Source organism: Pan troglodytes, chromosome 4, assembly GCF_028858775.2.
Source record: "Pan troglodytes isolate AG18354 chromosome 4, NHGRI_mPanTro3-v2.0_pri, whole genome shotgun sequence".
In the NCBI taxonomy this organism is placed as follows: Eukaryota; Metazoa; Chordata; class Mammalia; order Primates; family Hominidae; genus Pan; species Pan troglodytes.
Window position 1 is genome coordinate 44,399,249 of NC_072402.2, and position 25,431 is coordinate 44,424,679.

The following is a 25,431-nucleotide window of genomic DNA, read 5'->3' on the forward strand; positions in this document are numbered from 1 at the left end:
CATTTGCATCTCTACCTAAAACACCTCTCCTGTGCTGAGACTTATTCACCTGCCTACTATATGCCTCCAGGTGACTATCCCACAGGAACCTCAAATGCAATGCTGAAAAACTAAACTCAACCCAACAGGGCCAAAACAAAACAAAAATGTAGATATCTTCAAACCACAGAGTTTTAACTGCCTGGTGGTTAACAATCCAGGAATCATTATTAAAAACAAGAACTCTGGTATAGTTAGGCTTCAGAATCCTTTCTATCTGCCCTTTTACATAAGTTGCCATGCAGGACCCTCTTAGGCTGCCATTTGGATATAACTTCTCTCAACACTCATCTAACCAAATATCATGAACCTAAGTAGCTCACAGGATGAAGACGCTTTAGCACCAGTACTATTTCAAGCCCTGTTGACTGCCAAGAGCCTGACTCTTCCTTCTCAAAGAGGCTTGCATGATCCCAACAAGTACTAAGAGCCTCTCCTTCCTTTGAAGCTGAGGTAGCCTGGGATGGGGGAGGCTGTTTTCTGCTAACCAACATATCTGAGTGCCCTGTATATCTCACACACTCTGCAACATATAATGAAGGATACCAGAGAATCAGAGAATTCACTCTTCAACCGTAACAGACCTTAAAAATCAATTTATCCACCATGTTAAGGTCATCTCTGGAGTAAAGTCCAGAGAGGTGACATATCTCACTTTGGTCATACCATTCTTTGGGGCCAAAACTCAAATCCCCAGACTTTGGTTCAGGGTATACACATACATTTTAAAATGATGTTACTTAAGTTGAATTAACTGTACAATAAAAGGGAAGACCGTAGCACGTGCCTGAAATCTTGAGGAGGAAAAGGGTCCTAGGAAAAGCATGATGCTCTCTGCAGTGATCAGATCATGCTCCTGCTGCTTTCTGGGTGTGTGGCTGTGCACACACAGGAGTAAAGGGTGGCCATGTGAATGCTGATCAGGTACATAACTCAGAAATAGCTTCACTTAGAAAATATGGATAATCAGCAAGGTGTGGTGGCTCGTGGCTCATGTCTGTAGTATCAGCACTTTGGGAGAACAAGGCGGGCAGATTGCTTGAGCTCAGGAGTTTGAGGCCAGTCTGGGCAACATGGTCTGGGTGAAACTACGTCTTACAAAAATACAAAAATTAACCAGGCATGGTGGCACATGCCTGTAGGCCCAGCTACTTGGGGGAAAGAAAATATGGATAATCTCCTCAGAATATTTAACACACATGAAGAAAAGTACTAACTCTTAAAGGGCCTCCAGAAAGAGCATGTCCAGTAGAACTTCCTGCTCTGATGAAGTGGTCTACATGTGTGCTGTCCAATACATGAGCCACACTGATGGTACAGCTCTGGAATCAATACAACCAAACTGATTAAGCTATTTTCTTACCAGTAATGTTTTGAAGGAACAGCAGAGGAATATTTCTTTGGCAGCATAACTGGACAAAGTGAGTACCCTATAAGCAAATAACATAAAAATCTTTTTAAAAGGGAATTAACTCTATTATCATCATGCATTCTACAAACACCACAACTTCAGCCAAAGACAAGAAAGAATACTCCCCTTTAAAATTTTTTCTCTTCTTATTAATTTTTTTTTTTTAAAGAAACATAGTCTCACTCTGTTGCCCAGGCTGGAGTACAATGGCACAATTATAGCTCACTGCAGCCTCAAACTCCTGGGCTCAAGCAATCCTCCTGTCTCAGCCTCCTGAGTAGCTGGAACTACAGGTGTGTGCTACCACTCCTGGCTAAGAATACCCTTTGCTTGGCTAGTCTTACCTTATAGAAAGAGTAACAGTAATAGTACAGTGCTACTCCATTATCAATAGGATATGTAACTGTAGGTTTGTACTACACTAGTTTTGCACAATCACCTGTATAATCACTGGCACATGGCTCTAAGACTATTGTTGCGTCAAGGATGAGGTCAATCACTAACACTGTAAACAGCAAGTGAAACTTAAGTAACAGAAAAGAAAGAACTGATGCGAATGAGAATTGCTGAACTCTGCTATATGACAATTCTCTAGCTCTCCACTTTAGAAAAGCCAGAATATAAACCCTCCTGGGATATGAAGATGACATTTCCATTTTGATGATCATCTGAAATTCTTTAATGCATCAGGATTATAGTAAATATATCATCCTTGCCAACATTCCCCAGATAAATGGGATTTTAGATTAGATGAGTAATAGAAATCTTCTAACCTTGAGTTTAGGAAATTATTTAATGATACAAAAATACAACTATTTCTTCCCTAAAGATTGTATGAGTTAGGAAACTCTTATAAACCATTTCCTTTATGTTTTAGTCTATCTGAATTTCTCTTTACTTCTGCTGGAAATGCCTTGTCAGGTATAAAATTGCAAAGTAATTGCTCGACTTCAATATGACTACGTTTACAAGAATGAGAAAATCACATAGACCTTTGGGGCTTATTTCAACAAATGAAACGTCAGGCTGAGGCCAAACATAACTCCTCTGGGGTTTATTTGTACCAAGCTGACAAATAAAGCCAGGCAGAGTTTGTTTGGACTCAGTCTGACATTTCCTCTATTGAAATAAGTATATTATATATTCATTAAAAGTCATTATTTCAGGAATATCTAATATTTTGAGAAATACTGTCTATATACTATTAAATGAAAACATGCAAAACCTCTCTATATATAGCATATCAATTTTTTTAAAAAAGCAAACTATTAAGAAAAAATAATAAAATGTTACTAAAAGCTATTTCTGGTATAATTATAAGTGATTTTTTATTTTTGTTACTTTTAATTTCTTGTTCTCATTTTATAATCAAGTTGAAGGAGTAATAATAAATAGCAGAATACAGAAACCAATTTTATTGATAAAAAATGTCACCAAAGACAAATTCTTCCTCAATTAGGGTATGAAAGAGCTTAACTGCCTATTACCTGCATCAATAAAGAGAACTTTTACCCTGTTATTTCAAGAGAAAACGCAATACTAAACACGTTTTTTCTTAAGGAAACATTTTATTTCCTGAAGTAGTTTGGTGAATTAAAATTTTTTTAAAAGACATTTTTATCAAATAAGTATATGAATTACATTTATCCAAGTTTAGGTAAATCTGAGATGATATATGAAATCAAATAATAACTAAGCCAAAAGATATTCAAGAACTCCCTCTTTTTTCTGATGTCTTGGAGGATTGAATTAAATAATAATAATAATAAATAAAAAGAACTTCCTTTTTTAAAGTCACGGTTCCAGTAACAAAGACCCACTATTCTCATTTCCAAAAAGTAAAAATACAATAAAGTTAAAGCGATAATGGGATAGAAGAGAATAAACAGATCATGTCTCAGAACCACCTGAATCTTTGAACCATGAGACCTCTGAGTCCCTCCAGGACATGAAGCACTTTCAGGACAAGTATTCTCTATCAACTGAGAATATGTACATGTCCTCTATAGCAATTATAACTCAAGTATCTTAGGAGAATTTTCCTAAAATGAGTACATTTTTAATAGTGCTCCAGATGGTTCGTCATAGCACGTTAATGTAAACCACCATAAAAACTGTTTCAAATACTAACATACATGCACATATATACACACGCATGCACACACACACACACACACGCCCGCGCACACAGTGTTCTGGTTGCTGAGGCATCTAGTTAAGCATTTTTATGCAATAAATTTTAACTCATTATTTGACCTTCAACGTTATGTTAAATTAAAACAGAAAATCTTGAAATATTTTTAACAGTACTTGCCTTTTTTGCAGATTCAGAAAAGAGAACTCCGTTGTTTCCAACGATACCTACTGGGTACCCAAATATTCGAGCAAATCCTCAAAAGAAAGTTCAAAGAAGATTTATGTTTTGTGCTTTTCCAAGGGCTTCAATTCACAAGAAAGAGGCATATTTACACATTCTTTAATATCAGATCCAAGTTTAAAATGCAAAGAGATTTTGTCTATGGTATAAAACAGCTCATGTCACAATCTTCTTGTTCCTAAGGTCCTAGACTCTGGTTTCTTTTGCTTCTAGAAAGGGTCATGATACATGCAGAGTTATCCATTTGTCTTGATTGATTTGATTAAATAATTGGCTTAGTGTATTATCCATTTATTCATTTAATATATCTGAGTGTCTAGTATGTACCAGACACTAGAGATACTATAAAAATATCATTTTTAATATCAAAATAATTATTGAAGAAAAATTAACAGATAAGAGAGAGTATCAACATACTGATAAGCCAGAAAACTGAATTTTTTTTTGAGACAAGGTCTCACTCTGTTGCCTAGGCTGGAACACAGTAGCACAGTCATGGCTCACTGCAGCCTCAAATTCTCAGGCTTCAAGTGATCCTCCCTCTTACCTCAGCCTCCTGAGTAGCTGAGACTACAGACACTCACCCCCACACCCAGCTAGTTTTTGTATTTTTTGTAGAGATGGGGTTTCGCTATGTTGCCAGGCTGGTCTGGAACTCCTGGGCTCAAGTGATCCTCCCACCTTGGCCTCCCAAAGTACTGGGATTATAGGCATGAGCCACCACGCCCAGCCTGAATCTTTAAAGATTTGTTTTTTTTTTTTCTTCTTTACTCTGGCTTTGTCTGGATTTATGACTTTTTAAAAATCATCATGTTCTTATTTATCTATTTATGAGACAGGGTCTTTTTCTGTCGCCCAGGCTGGAATGCAATGGCGAGATCATGGCTCACTGCAGCCTCAACCTCCCGGGCTCAAGTGATCCTCCCACCTTGGCCTCCCAAGCAGCTGGGACTATAGGCCCCAGTAGTCACTACACCTGGCTAACTTATCATGTTTATTTAATGTGATACAATGAAACCCTGATTTGATGGCCACCTACATGTCTTTCAGTCCTAAAATCCCAGCCAAAAACTTATGCAGTACATCCTAAATGGCACTGCCACTTACAGAAGCAATTCAGAAAGGGGTAAACTTCCACAAAGTCCAGCAATCCATTCTTAGTCCTGCTTCACTGCACAAAGACATGGGAATTTAACACATCACTCACTGGAAAGATGCTGCCCCTGCAAATGTGCAACCCTGTTAACTACTTAGATTCAACCCACACTAGGCCCCACTTAGGGATCTCCAGGCACAGACAGGATGCGCTGAGTAGGGAACATGTCCCCACACTACTAGGGACACCCATAGAGGGAGGGTCTTCACCAACTGCCTGATCAAACCTGAGTTACAAACGGGAAAGCACAGTGTCCAAGAAACGACTAGAGGCTACACATGGTAAGTGCTGAGGCAGGAGGAAAGCCTGAGGAACTTCCAGAGAATTTGAGAACCAGAAAAATCTGTCCTTCCCTCTCACCTCCTCACCCTTTATGCCTCCCACCTTCTCATTCCTCCCATCCTTCTTATCCGCCACCCCCACCCCCACCTCCCACCACCAGCCTCTCATTCCCTTCTTCTCCTTCTCACTCCCCTTCTCTGTCCCTAAATGTATTTGAACTCCAGTACAGTCAAGAGATGGAAGAAACCAGGTTGTGTATTCTAGGGGATAAGAGTGCCACAGGGCTTTTAGCAAGTAGGAGGCAAATCCATAAAAGCAGATGACAAAGACAGCCCATCCATCTTTAGAGAAGGCAGAAATGGCTTTGACTTGTTTTAAACTGCTACACAATGACTGTTACATTCTGAACAATTTGGTGACAAATCCTGTCTATATATCAAACAAAAAGCTTTTAATCACTTAAACACCTAAGTACAAAAACATAAATTCTACTCCCAGTGTGAACCCTTCTTTTGTTCACAAATCAAACTAGGACAAAGTACTGTGATTTATCCTTAAGCCTCAATGTATATTTGCAATTTGGATTTCTGCAGCTAGTTTTTTTCCTACTCTGGTATTACCTTTGACTAACTACTATATTTTCAAGTTTTTTATGAACAAGTAAAATTCACAAAATTTGTTCTTCCATTTGTCCCAAATAGATTATTATGGGTCTAGCATCTATCTCAAAAACTTTTCTTCAAAGGCCTATAAACTAAACAGTTTAGATTTAAAAAATTAACTTTTATAAACATCCTTATTTTGTTTTTCCTGACGTGATATACTGAATTCTCAATCTAGTGTCTGCATGAATCAGCTTAAGACCTACACAGAGGCTGTGAGAAGGTTTAACTCACTTTATATCCTTCTGGGAAGCTAAACACAATATAAAACTTCCTCGTTGAATTGGACAGTAAAGAACAAAGGAAACAGTGCTGAAATTTTCAAAATAATTATTGTTATCCAGAAAAACAAAAAGGACTACAAGTATTTTCTACTAATTTTACTATAAGAACCTTTTTATACAACTAATGTCACAAAGTCACAGATAGGGACCCACACCACAGCATCTAGCTATTAACATTTTAAACTATTTGGATCCATGAAGCCATTAAGCTACAAATTATGTTTATAAAGCAGTTCCTTTTAAAACTGGCTCACACATTTGTAGTGCTCTCAACAACAAAGCCCATGTCAAGTGTATCAAAGTCTTGAAACAAGAGATTCCTGATTTTCAAAGCAGCAGAAAATGTTCGTATTTTCAATTCTTCACCTTTATACCTGTAACTAATGTGTCTCCATAAAAGGCTTTGAACTCAGTGAATCTGCTTCCATCCACGATTCTAGCAATGACCTAAGAGGAAAAACAACAATGGCCTTGAGAAATTATATTACAAAAGAATTTTTGTATTAAAGTTACTTATAGGAAAACAATTCACAGTGAAGTTGTCACTTTCACAAAATTTCACACTACACAGAAAATCTCACTAGAATTTCATTTGACATGCCTGGTTAATGCCCTGAAGTCATTCTGGGTTCTGATTTTATACTTCACTATACAAGCAACAGCACCATGCTGCATGCAAGAAAAGCAGGAAAGGCTCCAAGGGCTGGTTGCTAGACTTAGAGCTTCAAGGACTGTTCGAATGTAACGGCAGAGGTTCAGGGATGCAATCAGAAAGCTGGGTAGAGACAGGGCTCAGAGTCAAAAGACACAGGCTCCAATCTAAGGTATCAAGTATGACTGGTATGCCCTGGAGTAAGTCACTTCACCCCTCTGAGTCTCAGTTCTCACTTCTGGAATGATGGAACAGAAGAGCTGTGAAGATATGATCTACTTGTAAGGAAGTAGGAACCTACAAAAATCATGCTGAGATGAAAAGCCAGCTCTGACTCCCAGCTCTCCCATTGAGAAACTAGAAAATTCTTTAAGTTTCAGTTTCCTCATCTGTTAAAAAAAAAAAAAATGTAAAAAGTGCTAACTATTCCTTTCAGCAAGAAATAATAAATTAGAAAAAAAAATAAAAGGATAAACAGCACTATCAGTTAACAGGGTAGAAAAAAGAAAAATAAAAAAGTAAAAAATAAAAATAAAGTGCTAACTAAAGCATACTGTCAGGCTCTCATTAAAGTGTAGCTATCACTATTATTAAGCACTTAATAAAGACTCATTGATTCTGAATCTGGTATACTTGAAGGATCATCCACATATGTATAAAGGAGTGGAAATTACTAAATAGTTTATCCCTGGGGCTTATCATTATATATCAGGACTACTGTAAGGAGTTCTAAACAGGAAGCATATTTTCAATTTCAGAAACTATTTTAGATGATACATACTATTTTTCTACATAGTTTGCACTTCCCTTTTTCTGTCTGCCACATCAATCAAAATCTTGTTTTGTATGATGCAAAGCCTGAAAACTGAGTGAATGCTTCCCAACATCTTTCTCACCATCAAGTAAAAGTTTACTCTGAATTATTTTTTACTTCTTTTCCTAAAAAATCCAATAATATAATGGGAATGTAAGTTATCTGTTTTGGGTGCTATATACCTGTAAAAATTGTACCTTTAACAAGCAATCAACACGTAACAACTATCATTCTTCCACACAGAGATACGGCTGCTCAAACGGCACAGCAATTTAGGACCATTTAGTGAAAAACTATGTTGTATTTGCATTACAATTAACACCACCAGGCCACATAAAATACATTCACTTATCTTCACAAAAAATCCATAATGTCGAGAAAGCGAAAACAGCCTTGTTGCTGATATGGAGAAGGTTTGAGTAGTCTGGATAGAAAATCAAGCCAGGCACAACATTCCCTTTAATCCAGAGCAAGGTCTTAACTCTCTTCAGTTCCCTGAAGGCTTGGATAGGTGAAGTCGCAGAAGAAAAATTTGAAGCTAGCAGAGATTGGTTCATGAGGTTTAAAAAAAAAAAAGCCATTTGTACCACAAAAGTATAAGGTGAGGCAGCAAGTGCTGATGTATTATAGAAGCTACAGCAAGTTATCCAGAAGATCTAGCTAAGATCATTGATGAAGGTGGCTACATTAAACAACAGATTTTCAGTGTAGATGAAACAGCCTTCTGGTGGAAGAAGATGCCACCTAGGACTTTCATAGCTGGGGAGAGGTTAGTGCACGTCGTCTGAGGACAGGCTTACTCTCTCGTTAAAGGCTAATGCAGCTGGTGACTTTAAGTTGCAGAATTATCCTAAATCTACTCTGCCTGTGCTCTATAAATGTAACAGCAAACCCTGGATGACAGCATATGTATTTGTGGCATGGTTTAATGAATTTTTAAGGGCACTGTTGAGACCTACTACTCAGAAAAAAAGATTTCTTTCAAAATATTACTGCTCACTAACAATATACCTGGTCACTCAAGACTCTGATAGAGATGCACAAAGAGATGAGTGTTCTTTTCATGCCTGCTGTTATAACATCCACTCTGTAGCCCATGGAGCAAGGAGTCATTTTTACTTTTAAGTCTTATTATTTAAGAAATACATTTCCTGGGCCAGGCGTGGTGGCTCACACCTGTATTCTCAGCACTTTAGGAGGCCAAGACGGGTGGATCACCTGAGGTCAGGAGTTCAACACCAGCCTGACCAATATGGTAAAACCCTGTCTCTACTAAAAATACAAAAATTAGCTGGGAATGGTGGCGTGCACCTGTAATCCCAGCTACTTGGGAGGCTGAGGCAGGAGAATTGCTTGAACCTGGAAGACAGAGGTTGCAGTGAGCCAAGATTGCGCCACTGCACTCCAGCCTGGGCGACAGAGCGAGACTCTGTCTCAAAAAAAAAAAAAAAAAAAAAAATACATTTCCTCAGGCTATAGCTGCCATAGATAGTGATTCCTCTGACAGATCTGGGCAAAGTACATCGAAAACCTTTTGGAAAGGATTCACCATTCTAGATGCCATTGAGAATATTCACGATTCATGCGAGGAGGTCAAAATATCAACATTAAGGATATTTAATTAAATTAAAGATACTGGAAGAAGTTGATTCCAACCCTCATGGGTAACTTTGAGGGGTTCAAGATTTCAATGGATGAAGTGACTTCAGATGTGGTGGAGATAACTAGAGTTAGAAGTGGAGTCTGAAGATGTAACTGAACTGCTGCAATTTCATGTTCAAACTTGAACAGATGAGGAGCTGCTTCTTATGAATGAGCAAAAAAAGAAGTTTCTTGAGATAGAATGTACTCCTGGTGAAGATGCTACAAACACTGTGAAATGACAACTACGGATATAGAGTATTACATAAATTTAGTTAATAAAGCAGTAGTCAGGTTTGAGAGGACTGACTCATTTTGAAAGTTCTACCCTGGGCCAGGCGCGGTGGGTGACGCCTGTAATCCCAGCACTTTGGGAGGCCGAGGCGGGCAGATCATGAAGTCAGGAGATCAAGACTATCCTGGCTAATACGGTGAAACCCCGTCTCTACTAAAAATACAAAAAATTAGCCGGGCGCAGTGGCGGGCACCTGTAGTCCCTGCTACTCGGGAGGCAGGAGAATGGCATGAACCCAGGAGGCTGAGCTTGCAGTGAGCCGAGATCGCGCCACTGCACTCCAGCCTGGGTGACAGAGTGAGATTCAGTCTGAAAAAAAACAAAGTTCTACCCTGGATCAAATGCTAGCAAACAGTATTGCATACTACAGAGAATATTTCATAAAAGCAAGAGTCAGTCAGTGTGGCAGACTTCATTGTTGTCTTCTTTTAAGAAATTGCCACAGCCACCCCAACCTTCAGCAACCTCCACCCTGATTAGTTGGCTGTCATTAGCATCAAGGCAAGACCCTCCACCAGGAAAAGATGATTCACTGAAGGTTCAGATGATTGTTAGCATTTTTAAAAGCAATAAGGTATTTTTTAATTAATGTATGTACTTTTTAAAGGCAAGGTGCTCCTGCACACTTAACAGACTACAATATAGTATAAATATAACTTTTATATGCTCTGGAAAACCAAAAAGTTCATGTGACTCACTTTATTGTGATATTAACTTTATTGCAGTGATCTGGAACTGAACCCACAATGTATCTGAGGTGTGCCTGTGCTTTAAAATGTATTTCACACACAAATGACACAAGTTCTAACAATTGTTGACTCTATGAGGTTCATATACAGGTGATCATTGTATTATTCTTTGAACATCTCAGCATATTTGAAAATTTCTTAGGAAGAAGGGGGGAAATGTTAAAATTTCCTAGACTTATACATAGAATAATGTATCTTTAAGCTGAACTTAAAAGCTATAACTTTAATACATTTTTTTTAAAAGAATGTATTAATTGGCCAGGTGTGGTGGCTCACATCTGTAATCCCAGCACTTCGGAAGGCTGAGGTGGGCGGATCACCTAAGGTCAGGAGTTCGAGAAAAGCCAGACCAACATGGCGAAACCCCGCCTCTACTAAAAATACAAAAATTAGCTAGGTATGGTGGCGGGTGCCTGTAATCCCAGCTACTCGGGAGGCTGAGGCAGGAGAATCGCTTGAACCTGGGAAGCAGTGGTTGCAGTGGTTACACGAAAAAGGGTGAATTCTCAGCCAACCAGAGAACTTGGCTACCTGGAACAACTCATTTTTCTCTTTTATTTATTTGTTTATTTTTATCTTTATTTATTTATTTATTTATTTGAGACAGAGTCTCACTCTGTCACCCAGGCTGGAGTGCAGTAGTGCAATCTCGGCTCACTGCAACCTCTGCTCCCAGGTTCAAGAGATTCTCTTGTTTCGGCCTCCCGAGTAGCTGGGATTACAGGCATGTGCTACCACGCCCGGCTAATTTTTGTATGTTTAGTAGAGATGGGGTTTCACCATGTTAGCCAGTTGATCTCCTGGACTCAAGGGATCTGCCTGCCTCCACTTCCCAAAGTGCTGGGATTACAGGCATGAACCACTGCACCTGGCCCAACACATGTTTCAAGTATGTCAGAGTTTAAGTACCATTTTTTCCTGTGCTTATAATTAATTAAAAGTCAAACTAAAAACCTAATTTAAAAATTTACAATTAACTAAGTCACGTTTGCTAAAGTGAAGTATCACTTGAAGCTCAATAAAATCCAGGATTTAAGACCCACTAGCAATGCTGGGGTATTGCCTAAATAAATCCATACAACAGAACGTTATATCCATCAATGCATTCAGAAAATAGTTACTGATTACTTATCATGTTGCCAAGTACTATTATAGGAATTAAGATCTAGCCGTAGAAAATATTTCATGAAGAATTTCTAAAGACATGGGAAAATGTTTATAATTTAAACTAGAAAAAGTAAAATAAAAAAATATACGTATGGACTATCTCAACTACATAAAAATGTGCGTATATACACATTAACCTAAAACATCCAAATATTAGCCACCTTCTCTAGAGGGTGGAATTATATGCAATTTAATTTTTTTCTTTTCTGTATTTTCTATATTTTTCACAACTAATATATAATATTTTATAGTCAAGGGGAAAATATAATTTGAAATATTAAAACTTCCAGTACAGAATTGGATATTAAGATAATTTCCTAATTTAAAAACTACTCTGCCAACTATGGATACTGAACAAAATAAAAGACTATATGCTCTAAACCCTAAAAGTTGTCCATCTAAATTACAGAACACTATGTCGACAATGTGTAACCATAGCAACATTTTCAACTGTAATCAGGTCTAATCATTGCAAATGTCATATTGATCTAAAAGGGTATGTTTTTTCTTCCAACAACTTACTGACATTTCATCCATTTCCCAAAATAAGAACAATGAAAAGAAATAGCTGACAATTGTTAAGTTGCCTTACATCATTCATAATGTGCACAGGACATGGAGTCTTACTTATGACCAAATCACACTTTTTGCGCAATGAAAACTTTCCAATCATTGAGGTCCCCCACTCCCCTCTTTTAGTATTTACTCTGTGCCAATGATATCCACAGTATGGAAAGGTATCATTGCCACATATGTCACTCCTTACTGAGATCCACATCTATTTCTAGGCATGAACATATCTTAACAAACTTTAGCTTTGCAAATAGATACACATACAAAGAGACTCACAGCTGGTCAAAAAGCTCACAGTTCCACTTTCACATACCTCTCGGACATCAAAGCTCCTCTTAAGGTTAGCACCAACTATTCCATACAATTCATCAGCAGGAAATAAAGGCTCTTCAGAAGGTTCAATGGTGACCTGCAGAAATACAGATCATGTTAACCTGTTTAAAGACATGATTTCAAGGTGCAGTGAGTCAAAATGCATTTCAGGAAAATAAAAGATATAAGAACATATCGTACTCACATCCAATTTCTTCTGATAATTTAGATTCCTCACAACCTTCCTAGTTAAGTGAAGGGCATGATGATCATCCAAAGCACAGTGGTCACTTACTCCAGACTTTCTACAGAATAAGCAAACTAAACTCGTCAGAACAGGGAAAAGGAAAATAATTAAATATCTCAAGTCCCAAGTATCTTCTCTCATCTAAAGATGACAGCACTTTTACTTCTAAAACACTTAAAAAATTTGTCATCTTTAATAAATGTCATCTTAAGTAGTCCTTTTAAGAACCCTGGCAAAACTGTATTCCCTTTGTTTTACAAACAGGAAAAGCTGAAGTACACATAAGTTAAGTACCTTCACCTAAGACCACAAGTAGCTAAGAACCCCCGCCTTCTATTTTCTAACCTTAACCTTCCTCTGCTAGACCAAGGGGCCTTGCTGACAAAGGCTTCTATTAAGTACTCATCCCCTGTACCTTAAGCAGAATTGCGTGTGATGAAGGCCAACCACAGACGGCACACTTTCATGATGTAGTTGGTTACGGCATAAACTGTGTACGTAACTGAGCTCCTAATGGAGATGCCAATTCTGGCCTCTCATTTCTGAGAGAACTCTGAGCCCCCTCCCTACAAAGTTACACTGACAGTAAGCCATCACAGGCAACAAATGAAAAGGCTTGAATACATTGGCCCTTGGATTATGGGTAAAAATCGGAACTAGTAAAATGGTTCTGTGGCATGGGCCATGGAAGTTCCTGTTCAATTTCAAGTGCAGTGAACGAAGTACGGGCTTGCTCTGGTTATTAGTCCTGTCCCAATTAGATGGCCTGTTATTTCAATAGTAGATAAATGTAGATAAACTATGACTTTCTAATAAAGTATTTAAAACTCTGTAAAGTCAGTCAAAAATACATACCTGAAAAAAATAATTTGTTCATTTTATGAGTAAGGACTAAGCTGCTGCAATCTAAATTTTTATGGCTTGCCTGGGAAAACACCAAACTCCTTGGGAGACATATCTTAGAGCTAGGCTCTCAGTGATTCCATGACACTCTACTTTAGGACTGGGAGTTCCTGAGTAAAAGCAGAGACCATGTTTACTCTTTTTCATAGCCCACAGATGCCTCGCAAATGGTAGATCTTTTTCAGTTTCTTTAATTTAATACAACATTTTATCATGTTATGACTGACCATATATTTTAAATGCTTCATACATAATACCAGTTATAAATGCTGACTTATAACTACACTGTCAGAAGTCAAATAGAAGCAGAAGGAACAGCTTCTAAATCAGTAAATATTTAAAATAAAATGCTTTTCTATGAAAACTGTCTAGTATTTACCAAAACAGCAGGAAAGGAAAACCTTTAATGAGACACTGTATATATAAGTCTTTGTGTCAAATTAGCTCTTAAGGATGACTTAAGAGAGGTATAAAGATGCATTTGAGAGAACACAGAGCCACTTGTGACTAATAAATTTCATGGTACTTTCCAAAAAAAATTCATCACCCCCAATCATTTCCTCACAATTTTAAACAGGTTATTATGAATAACAGTAATAGAGTTATTACTGTTATATGTAGTAGATGCTGTGTTATGAGGCAGGCACTATTCATAATTTTCACTTTATCTATGAGGAAATGAGACTCAGATAGGGTAAGCAGTTTGTCTAAGTCCCAAGGGGAATAGGGGAGGCAAACAGAAGTTAAATTCCAGAATCTACACCCTTAACGTAATATATTGCCTACAGCTTTACTTTTTTTAAATAGTCAAACTGCTTAAAAATTTAGTCCAGGTGCAGTGGCTCACTCCTGTAATCCCAGCACTTTGGAAGGGCAAGGCAGGAGGACTGCTTGAGGCAAGGAGTTTTAAACCACCCTGAGCAATACAGTGAGACACCTGTTTCTACAAAATATATATATATATATATATATATATATAACTGAAAAAAAACCCTCCTCCTCAATTGTTTCCCAATTACTCCTAAAAAAAAAAAGTCTAAAACCTTTATTGAGCAACTATGATGACAAACAAGAAAATAATCATAATGGCAACCAACATTTATAGCTAACTTATCAAAAGCAGGTATAGTTTCATTCTAAAGCAATCCACATGTATTGTATCTCATTGACTTCTGACAACATTCTAGGAGGTAGAGGGTCTTCTTACCCCTGCACTCTAACCTAACATGGTCAGGCCAACAATGTGACGAAGCCAGCTCACAGCTAACTCACAAGAGCCAACTACGTGCATCTGTGTCTGATTCCACATAGAGGCATCATGTTGGCAGCTTGAAATCAGCCATGGTGGGATCACTCATACCACAGAAATTGGCAAATGCCACAAATCGGGGCTTTTTTTCCTCCCCAGAGAACCAGTTACTAAACATTTAACTGCACACCCCAGGGTAGACCCACCTCCTCTACGCTCTCCCTCTTCTCCTTTGTAAGCCTTATCGCGTATCAGCCACATTTACATAATTTTGTGCAATTACTTGCAATTGCCCACCTCCCTGACTAGAATATAAGGTCCTCGAAGTCAAAGATAGTATCTACCTCTTATCTCAGGCACCCAGAACAGTGCCTGCTACATAACAGGTGCCCAATGAATGTTTGTCAAATAAATAAGAAACCTGTCTCTCCAGTCCTTCTTGGCTGATGCTCTAGCTTGGAAATGCAACTCTACAGTTCAAAGAATTGAATATTAAACCAGCAGATCAAGAACAAATAAACTGTGATGTGGTCTGGCAAGTTTAGCACTGGAAACAAACACGTAAAACTTCTTTTAAACAAACAAACAAAATGACACTCAATCCCGGAAAGAAACAACCATTTCTGTTTCACCTGCAATGAAGATCAGCACCTCCAAGATCCTCAGCAGATACTTCTTCCCCAGTTGCCGCTTTAACCTACAACAAGGATAAAAATCATCAGTGAAATCGGTCCATCAGACATATAAAAATGCTTCCCCAACATGCACAACTCCTCACCTGACTATACCTATACTTTTTCTTCCATAGAACTAAAGAACACTGTGCTTTCTCATTCATGCACCTAGGAAACCTGGAGACTATTATCTTTACTCTTACAGGTGAAAAATCTAAGCCCAGAGTCACAAAGAACTTGCTTACAGTCCATAGCAAGCAATGGAGTCTCATTCGAGCCCACACGTTTCCAGCTTGAAAGACCTGAAAGGCCATCCTCTTTCCCTATGTCATGCTGCCCTGACACATGTGGTCAAGACTTTGTGTCTGTGTGTGTGTTCCTCCCACTGCCTGGGATCTCTTCTTCTCACCTACCTGACGAATTCCCACTTACCCTTCAAGTCCCACCTCAAGTTGCCTCCTCTACACAGCTTTCCTGACCCGCCCAGGCCTTCTCCATGGTATTAATAGAGGACTGCCTGCCTATCCACGGTCCAAGGGCATTGCACTTACACCTCCAACACGGCATGTGTCAGAATGTAGTTCAGTAATGTGCATGTTATGTCTGTCATCTCCTCTATGCTGTGAATTCCTTGGTGGCAGGAACTGTGATTTATTCATCTTTGAATACTCAATAACATGCTGAAAAATTCCATTTACTATCACAAACTCTGCATAGGAAAGAGAGGTAGGAAAAAAATCTCCAAGATTACCTAAACCTAAGATCTAGCAGAATGTGGCCAAAAAGAAACAAACCCCAGTAATAAATTAAGAATAACTTAATTATAGCCAGAGAAATTCTACCAGGAAAAAGAAAGAAAAATAATTTAAGGCTAAATGCCAATCCAACCCCTTAGGAATTATTTATTGATTCCTACTTCTTTGAAGAAAAAGAAACAAATTAATCAACTCAAATAAGAAAACCTTTTATTAGAATAATGAACATTAATCTAAAATATAGCACAGAGAGGTTGAAGGTAAAGAAAAAGTCTTTCTTGAGGGGAGCCCTGAAACAAAAAGAAAAAAGAAAAGAAAATACAGCATAGAAACAACTTATACTCTCTACATCAAAAGCTTTGTCTTAAACATCCTTCTGCAGAGAGAGTTAGTTAAAATTTTCACCTCCAATTATTCCACCCCCAGAACTAAATTCTTGGTTCTTTTCCTTCCAAAACATTTAGTGTAAAATAACATTCAGTCCAGACAATAACAAATTATAAGAGGTGTCTGGATATTTAAAGTTGCAAAAAGGAATAAACAACAGATAAATTATATTTATTTTCAGGGATCTGACTAATATCAACCAAAAAAAAAATAAGAATTTGTCATCAGTTAATATTTATTGAACACCCACAACGTTTGATAGTGTGATAGGTGCAAAGATGATAGAAGTCAAAGAGAAAATTAAAACAGCTCATTTGACTAAATGACAAGTTCAAAAGATAAACAAAAGACAGGAGAACAAAAAGCTCCTTCAAAAACTTGTCTTACTATCTGTTTTTTTCAACTACTCTAAGCTACTAAAAGCTACAGCACTACACCCCACACTACGTGCAAACCCTTCAAAGCCCTTTCTCAACATTCGGTCAAGCGTGCGTCAGAATTTAGAATTCTCTAAAGGATGAGGCTGCTGCTACTGCCTTTTTCTCCCCGTGAACATGGTCTTTCAAAGGTGGATTGCTGGATGGGGTCCAGTTCTCCAACAGAACTTCAGGCTTTCCTGGCTGCCAAGTGGCTTCTTTATAAGGTACAAGTTAACTGAATGGACATTGTAACTACTGACCCTTAGACAAAATCTTCTCTCTAAAACCCTTCGCATTATTCCACTATTATGATCTGCCTGTATTTCCAAAAAGATGTTTTCAAATTGTAGTCATATCTTTACTCATTTTCTAGTCAAAAAATAAACAAGAATGGCCCATGAAAGTTTGTACCTTTTACTATACAAAGGTAAATTTTGAGTGCATTTTCCTCTCATTAACAAATGACAGCTATCACATACAAGAGATAAATTAAAATAGTAATAATAATAATAATAATAATAATAATAATAATGGCTGCAGGCTTTTAAAATAATGCCTTAAGACTTTTACATTTGAAATGGCAGCCCTTCAGGCCTACCTGATCTTCAGTAAAAGTTATTAAAAATTAACACCCTCTTTTGGGAAATATACTTATTTTACATCAAAACATAAGCTCTATTTAACACATTCTTTCTAATGAATTTGTATTAGTATTCCATAACCAAAGATGATTCTTGGACAAATTTTTGAAGCAACAAACTTTTTGGAATAGAATTCACATACCATAAAATTCACTATTTTAAAGCATACAATTCAGTGGCTTTTAGTACATTCACAAAGTGCACAAAGTGTGCAACCATCACCACTACCCAATTCCAGAAAATTTCATCACTCCCAGAAGAAACCCCATCCTCATTAGCGGTCACTCCCATTCCACCCTCCTCCTAGTCCCTGGCAACAACTAATCTACTTTCTGCCTCCATGAATTTGCCTATTCTCAATATTTCATTAGAAGTAAAATCATATATTTGTCCTTTTCTGTTTCTTTCTTTTTTTTTTTTTTTTTGAGATGGAGTCTCGCTCTGTTGCCCAGGCTGGAGTGCAGTAGCGCAATCTCAACCCACTGCAACCTCCACCTCCCAGTAAAGCAATTCCCCTGCCTCAGCCTCCAGAGTAGCTGGGATTACAGGCGCACACCACCATGCCTGGCTAATTTCTGTATTTTCAGGAGACACGGGGTTTCACTATGTTGGCCAGGCTGGTCTCGAGTTCCTGATCTCAAGTGATCCACCCACCTCAGCCTCCCAAAGCGCTGGGATTACAGGCATTAGCCACTGTACCCAGTCTCGGGCTCAAAAAAATCAAAAGTCTTTCTTCTACCCTGTTTCCTCTCCTCTACATTTTAAGCAGTATTTTTGTATCTTTTCTAGAACTTCTTTATGCATATAGAAGTATACAAATGTATATTTCTCTCCATTTTACACAAAAGTTAATACACTGTAGGAATCTTGCTGCTTTCTCTTAACAGCTTATTAACTTGTTATTGACCTTGAGTCAAACAATTGTATAGCTGAGGTAAAAGAAAAAATAAGTAAAAGTTTTTTTCTGCCAAGACCATTCAATGGGGAAAGGAGAGTCCTTTCAACTAATGATGCTGGAACAACTGCATATCCACATATAGAGCAATGCTGGAGCCCTTCCTTATCCCACACCCAAAAACTAACTCAAAATGGATCACAGACCCAAATGCAAGAGCTAAAATTATAAGACTCTCAGAAGAAAACAGAGGAGTAAATCTTCATGACCTTGGGTTAGGCAAAGGCTTCTTGGATAAGACACCAAAAGCACAAGAAACCAAAGGAAAAAATGCATAAACTGGATGTGATCAAAATTTAAAACTTTTGTGCTTCAAGGGAAGACATCACTAAGAAAGTAAAAAAGACAACCTACAGAATGAGCAAAAATATTTGCAAATCTAATAAGGGACTTGTATTCAGAACACATATAGAATTCTTACAACTAAATAAAAAGACAAATAGCCCAATTTAAAAATGAGAAAGAATCTGAATAGACATGTCTCCAAAGAAGACATACAAATGGCCAACAGGCACATGAAAAGATGCCTTGGCCAGGTGCGGTGGCTCATGCCTGTAATCCCAGCACTTTGGGAGGCTGAGGCAGGCATACCACCTGAGGTCAGGAGTTCAAAACCAGCCTGGCCAACATGGTGAAACCCTGTCTCTACTAAAAATACAAAAATTAGCCGGGAGTGGTGGCGTGCACCTGTAATCCCAGCTACTTGGGAGGCTGAGGCAGGAGAATCACTTGAACCTGGGAGGTGGAGGTTGCAGTGAGCCAAGATCACACCACTGCACTCCAGCCTGGGCAACAGTGTGAGACTCTGCCTCAATAAAAAATAAAAATAAAAAAATTTAAAAAAAAAAAGCCTCAACATCACTAGTCACTAGGGAAATGCAAATCAAAACCAAAATGAGGTACTACCTCACACCCCCAAAGATGGCTGTCATCAGACAAACATACAATTACAAGTGTTGACAAGAATGTGGAACAATCAGAACCCTCACATGCTGCTGGTAGAAATGTAAAACATGTATTGGATAGATTAGAAGTTTTTCAAAATGTTAAACATGGCTACCACATGATCCAGCAATTCTACTCATAGGTACATATCCCACAGAAATAAAAACACTTCCATGCAAAAACCTATACATTCAAAGAGCCGTTATTCATAATACCCAAAAGCAGAAGCAACCTAAATGCCCATCAACTGATGAATGGATAGCTAGAACACAGCATAACCATACAATGGAATATTATTCAGCCATAAAAAGGAATGAAGTGATTCCTCAAAAAGTAAACATAGAATTCCATATGATCCAACAATTTCACTTCCAGGTATATACCCAAAAAAATGAAAGCAGGAACTTGAATAGAAATTTGTACACTCATGTTCATAGCAGCATTATTCATAATAGCCTGAGAGTGGAAGCAACCCAAATATCGATTGATGGATGAATGAATAAACAAAATACAGTGTATACATACAATGGAACATTATTTAGCCTTAACAATGAAGGGCACTCTGACATCTGCTACAATATAGAAGAACCATGAAGACGTTTTGCTAAGTGAAATACATCTATCACAAAAGGACAGATATTATATGATTCCACTGACATGTGAGATACCTAGAATAGTCAAATTCATAAGGACAGAAAGTAGAATGGTGGTGCCGAGGTGGCAGAGGTGACAGAAATAGGGAGAATTTCAGTTGGGGAGGATGAAAATGTTCTCGAGATAGATGGTAGTGATGGTTGCACAACAATATGAACATACTAAACGTCACCAAGCTGTACTGAAAAACGGTTACAACAGTAAGTTTTATGTTATGCATATTTTATCACAATATTTTTTAAAACATCAAAAAATAGTTTAAATGGTGTATTTTATGTTATGCATATTTAATTTCCATCGACCAACGTTCTTATGTTCTTACCAAGGGGGGTCCTGCCAAGAAAATGGTACCCTGCTTGCGTACAATGATGTTTTCATCAGCCATGGCAGGCACATAGGCTCCTCCTGCGGTGCAGGAGCCCATGACCACTGCGATCTGGAATCCAAGCACACGACAAACACATGAGATGCAGCTCATGCAGTGACTTCTATAGTGTTTGATCCAGAATCCCACAAACACTGCAGTGACCAGGGGATATTACTGGTTGGTCCCTGAACATCATTTTAAAAACAAAGTCCTCTAAATGTTTGAAATAGTTTTCTGACTTCTTGTATCAAAACATTTTGAAGGGCTTATGTCTCACTTTTACAAAACTTATGGAAAATCTCCCTGTCAGAGAGAAGACTGGCCTGATAGACTACTGGCCTGAAAAACTAATGGAGAGAAGAAATCCACAATATACCTATAATTTTGCAAAACTGTATTAAAAGGATAACTTTTATGTCTAATAATAATAATAAGTCCTCTAAACATTTGCCAGTTACCTCACAGGAATACTAAAATAACTCTTCAAATGGATGTTATTAATATTTTGTGTTACACTGGATGTAATACTTTCTAAATATAAAACTAATGTTAAGATTGCAGTTTAAAGCCTTCCTCAAAAGAAAAGTCGATTGTATTGAAGCTGGGTGATGTGTACATAGGGTTCACAGTACTATCTTCTCTAGTTTCGTGTGTTTAAAATTTTCCATAATAAAAAGCTTTAAAAAAATCTTGCTCAGAAATTAGGATGGTACAAAGAATAATAAATATAGGTTTGGCTGATGACTCCTAAATAGGATTGAACGATACCACCAAGAAAAAATAAAGTATATAATGAATATTTTTAAAATTATCATATGAAAGCAATTTTTGCTACTAATTCCAATATTCCATCAGTTTTCCTTATAGGCATGCAAACAGCATGTTCTGAAAAACAGCATGCCATACTGGTATAATCAAAAGATGAAAGGTAACATGAGTTAGCATTTTTCCATCTAAATGGCCAACACAAAAAGCATTCTTCCTCAACTAAAGCTTTCATGTATGTTATTGAAAGTGGCTTCAACATTTATTTGTCAACATATTACAGAAGTGATTATCACTTACAGTTTTGCTTATCAATCACCCAGAAGTTTGTGTTACAGATTATCTATGGCTACAAAAACTTGCCTATGAGCACAGGGAAACACTCACATAGCATTGCTACAATAGCAAAAATATGTAAATAACCAACATGTCCATCAATATATTTTGAACACATAAATAAACTTTTAAATGAGTCCATTCTTTTCAAATCTGTGGCAAAGATAACAAAATGTAATGTTAACACTTAATACACCCAGGGAGTGAGCACACCAGCATTCAGTTCTATTATTCTGTATACTTTCTGCATGTTTGAAACATTTTATGGGCTTTCTTTTTCAAATTTCTGTGGGAAGCAAAGGACACAATTTTACCTTAGCATCCTGTTCTCTGTACCAGAACACTGAGTTCAGCTCAAACTATTTCAGTATCCAAAAAGAAATACAGTCAAGGAACTTACAGAAGAGTCACAGTGATGTCAAATCTAAAAAGGAACAGTTTTCAAAAATAATACCTAAAGAACTAAGCAGGCATGGCAGAGTCCCATGAAAACAACCAGAGAGCAAAAGGAGGAGAAAGCAACTGTCAGCAAGAATTCAAAGACCAAGATGAGGGAGGCAGGTCAGGGAGGAAACAGAGGAAGAGGAATTATTGTGTTGAAATGTAGTTAGACAGGCTGGGCACAGTGGCTCATGTCTGTAATCCCAGCACTTTGGGAGGTGGGGGTGGGTGGATCACTTGAGGCCAGGAGTTCAAGACCAGCCTAGCCAACATGGTGAAACCCAGTATTTACTAAAAATACAAAAACTAATTGGGTGTGGTGGTGCATGCCTGTAAACCCAGCTACTCAGGAGGCTGAAGCAGGAGAATCACTTAACCTGGGAGGCGGAGGTTGCCCTGAGCCGAGATCACACCACTGCACTCCAGCCTGGGTGACTAAGCAAGACTCCGTCTCAAAAAAAAAAAAAAAAAAGAAAGAAAGAAAGCAGGGGGTGGGTGTGGTGGCTCACGCCTGTAATCCCAGCACTTTGGGAGGCTGAGGTGGGCGGATCACCTGAGGTTGGGAGTTCGAGACCAGCCTGACCAACATGGAGAAACCCCGTTTCTACTAAAAATACAAGATTAGCCAGGCACGGTGGTGCATGCCTGTAATCACAGCTACTCGGGAGGCTGAGGCAGGAGAATGGCTTGAACCCGGGAGGCAGAGGTTGCGGTGAGCCGAGATCACACCATTGCACTCCAGCCTGGGCAACAAGGGCAAAACTCAGTCTCAAAAAAAAAGAAAAAGAAAAAGAAAGGAAGAAAGAAATGTAGTAAGACAAAGGTGAGAGAAATGAAACTAAATGCCATCATACCATCTACTACAGACTGAATGTTTGTGTCTCCTCCGAACTCATCTGCTGAAGCCCTGCTCCCCAGAGTGATGGTATGCAGAGGCGGAGGCCTTTGGGGAGTAATTTGGTGAGATGAAGTCATGAGGTAGGGCCCCCCCCTCCCCATGGGATTAGTGCCCTTATAAGGAAGAGACAGGAGATCTCTTTGGTCACCATGTGAGAACATAGTCAAGAACAGGGCCCTGACCAAGAACCAGGCCAGGCTCGTACCCCTATCTCTGGGGACTTCCAGCCTCCAGAGTTGTGAGAAATAAATGTCTGTTTTTTAAGACACCCAGTAGTCTATGATAATTTGGTATAGCAGCTGGAAATGACTAAGACACCATTTGAGTAGGGGAAGAAGGATGGAAGAGAGATCTAGAAAAGTCTCACAAGGGAATAGCTGACAAATTATTGGCATATCTACTTCCGGGAATTTTACCATATGGCTAAGGGCACTTCCCACACGTTTCTCCACAGTTCCTCAACAACCAAGGAAACCAGCAATCCACCTCTCTGACACTAGCTACACAAGCTCAGAAAAGGACAGGAGATTCTGGTAACCAGGCTTTTAAAATGGTCCCCCCAAACCCGTGACTTGGTATTCACATTCTGTGCAGTTCCTTCCTCTTGAATATGTGGTGGGTCCAGTGACTCACTTGTAATAAAGAGAATATGGCAAGTGATGGATTGTCACCTCTGTGGTCAGGTCATGAGAAACTGTCTACCATCCTGCTGGCCCTCTTGCTCTTCCTGGCCCTCTTTCTTGTCTTCTCACTCTCTCGCTTTGATGAAGTCACGTGACGTGCTGTGAGATGCTCTAGGAAGAGGCTGTATGGCAAGCAACTGAGGAAGGCCGCTGGCCAGCAGCTCGTAAGAAACAGGCCTGCAAAGCGCTGGACCCTGCCAACAGCCATGGGAGTGAGCGAGGAAGTGGGTCCTTCCTAGTCAAGCTCCGAGATGACTGCAGCCACGTGAGAGACCCAGAGCTACACTGCGCCCAGACTCCCAACCCACAGAAACTGCGAGATAATCAATGTGTCTTGTTTTACACCGCACAAGTTTTGGGACAATTTGTTCTGCTACAATAGGACAATTAATACAGAGATCAAAAAACATCTGTCTTAAGTGACTACAATTGAAGTGCATCTGAAGACTTGAGACAGACTTTGTTTGGAAGTACTTTTCTATTGTTGTTCTTCAAAGAACCTATCTAACCTGTTCAACTATTCCAGAGATGGCAGACGATATGTAGAACTTTTTTTTTCTTTTTTCATGAACAGTTTATGAAACGTACTGCAGAAATATGTACAACTTTCTGTGCCATCCCAGAGAGCGAAGGAAAACCAGGAGCAAGACATGGAAACCATGTTAGCCAGGATGGTCTCGATCTCCTGACCTCATGATCCGCCCACCTCCGCCTCCCAAAGTGCTGGGATTACAGGCGTGAGCCACCGCGTCTGCCTTGAAATGCATTTTTAAAACAAGCCAAGCAGGGTAGCACATGCCTGTAATCCCAGCTACTCAGGAGGCTAAGGCAGGAAGACTGCTTGAAGCCAGGAGTTCAAGACCAGGAAACCATTATGTTAAGTGAAAGAAGCCAGTCACAAAAGACTACTTATCATATGATTCCCTTTACATGAAATGTCCAGAACAAGCAAATCTATAGACAGAAAGTAGCTTAGTGGTGGCCTAGGGCTGCAGGGGACTGGGTAGAAATGGGGAGTGACTGCTATTGGGGGAATGAAAATATTCTAAAATTGGTTCATTCAACTCTGTGAATATCCTAAAAGCCATTGAATTGTACACATCAAATGGGTAAGTTATATGATATTTGAATTATATCTCAACGAAGCTGTAAAAAAATTTTTTAATGAGTCAAAAAAATAAGTACAAAGGAGTCAAAATTCTCAAACAAGTATCTAACAGGCAAAATCTTGTTTTTATTTTTAATTTTTGGGGGTACATAGTAGGTCTATATATTTATGGGGTACCTGAGTTTTGTTTTGTTTTTTTTTAGTAGAGATGGCGTTTTGCCATGTTGCATTCATCTGTGGTACAACAAAGACGTTACATGAGCCTACACTGGACAAAGCTCACTGGACAAGTGATCTGAAACCCTAGAAAGAAAATTCTATGGCATTCTCCACTAAGAGGACACTGAAAGGATATAAGATGAATGACCAGAAACTTGGCCCAGGCAGGTCCTGAACTCCTGTGCTCAAGCGATCCTCCCACCTTGACCTCCCAAAGTGCTGGGATTACAGGCATGAGGCACCACACCCAGCGAGAGATGTTTTGATACAGGCATGCAATGTGAGATAAGCACATCATGAAGAATGGGTATCTATCCCCTCAAGCATTTATCCATTGAGTTGTAAACAATCCAATTACATACTTTAAGTTA

General features: G+C 38.6%; 1 protein-coding gene across 7 annotated transcripts in view; it reads right to left on the bottom strand.

Moving 5' to 3' along the window:
- MCCC2 (methylcrotonyl-CoA carboxylase subunit 2) overlaps window positions 1-25,431 on the bottom strand; it is a 75,768-nt gene that overhangs the window by 15,715 nt on the left and 34,622 nt on the right. For 5 of the 7 annotated variants that reach the window (XR_008548228.2, XR_010156902.1, XR_010156903.1 and 2 more), the window contains exons 7-13: window positions 20,566-20,679; window positions 15,446-15,510; window positions 12,620-12,719; window positions 12,416-12,511; window positions 6,586-6,658; window positions 3,765-3,841; window positions 1,403-1,469 (exon numbers count right to left, since the gene is read on the bottom strand). Coding sequence is in view for 4 of the 7 variants with exons in the window: in XM_054685060.2 (XP_054541035.1) it covers window positions 1,403-1,469; window positions 3,765-3,841; window positions 6,586-6,658; window positions 12,416-12,511; window positions 12,620-12,719; window positions 15,446-15,510; window positions 20,566-20,679 (592 nt within the window). In the remaining 3 variants the exon portion in view is untranslated. The remainder of the gene's footprint in view (window positions 1-1,402; window positions 1,470-3,764; window positions 3,842-6,585; window positions 6,659-12,415; window positions 12,512-12,619; window positions 12,720-15,445; window positions 15,511-20,565; window positions 20,680-25,431) is intronic. The other 2 variants (XM_063810382.1, XM_009449039.5) reach the window with 1 other exon arrangement.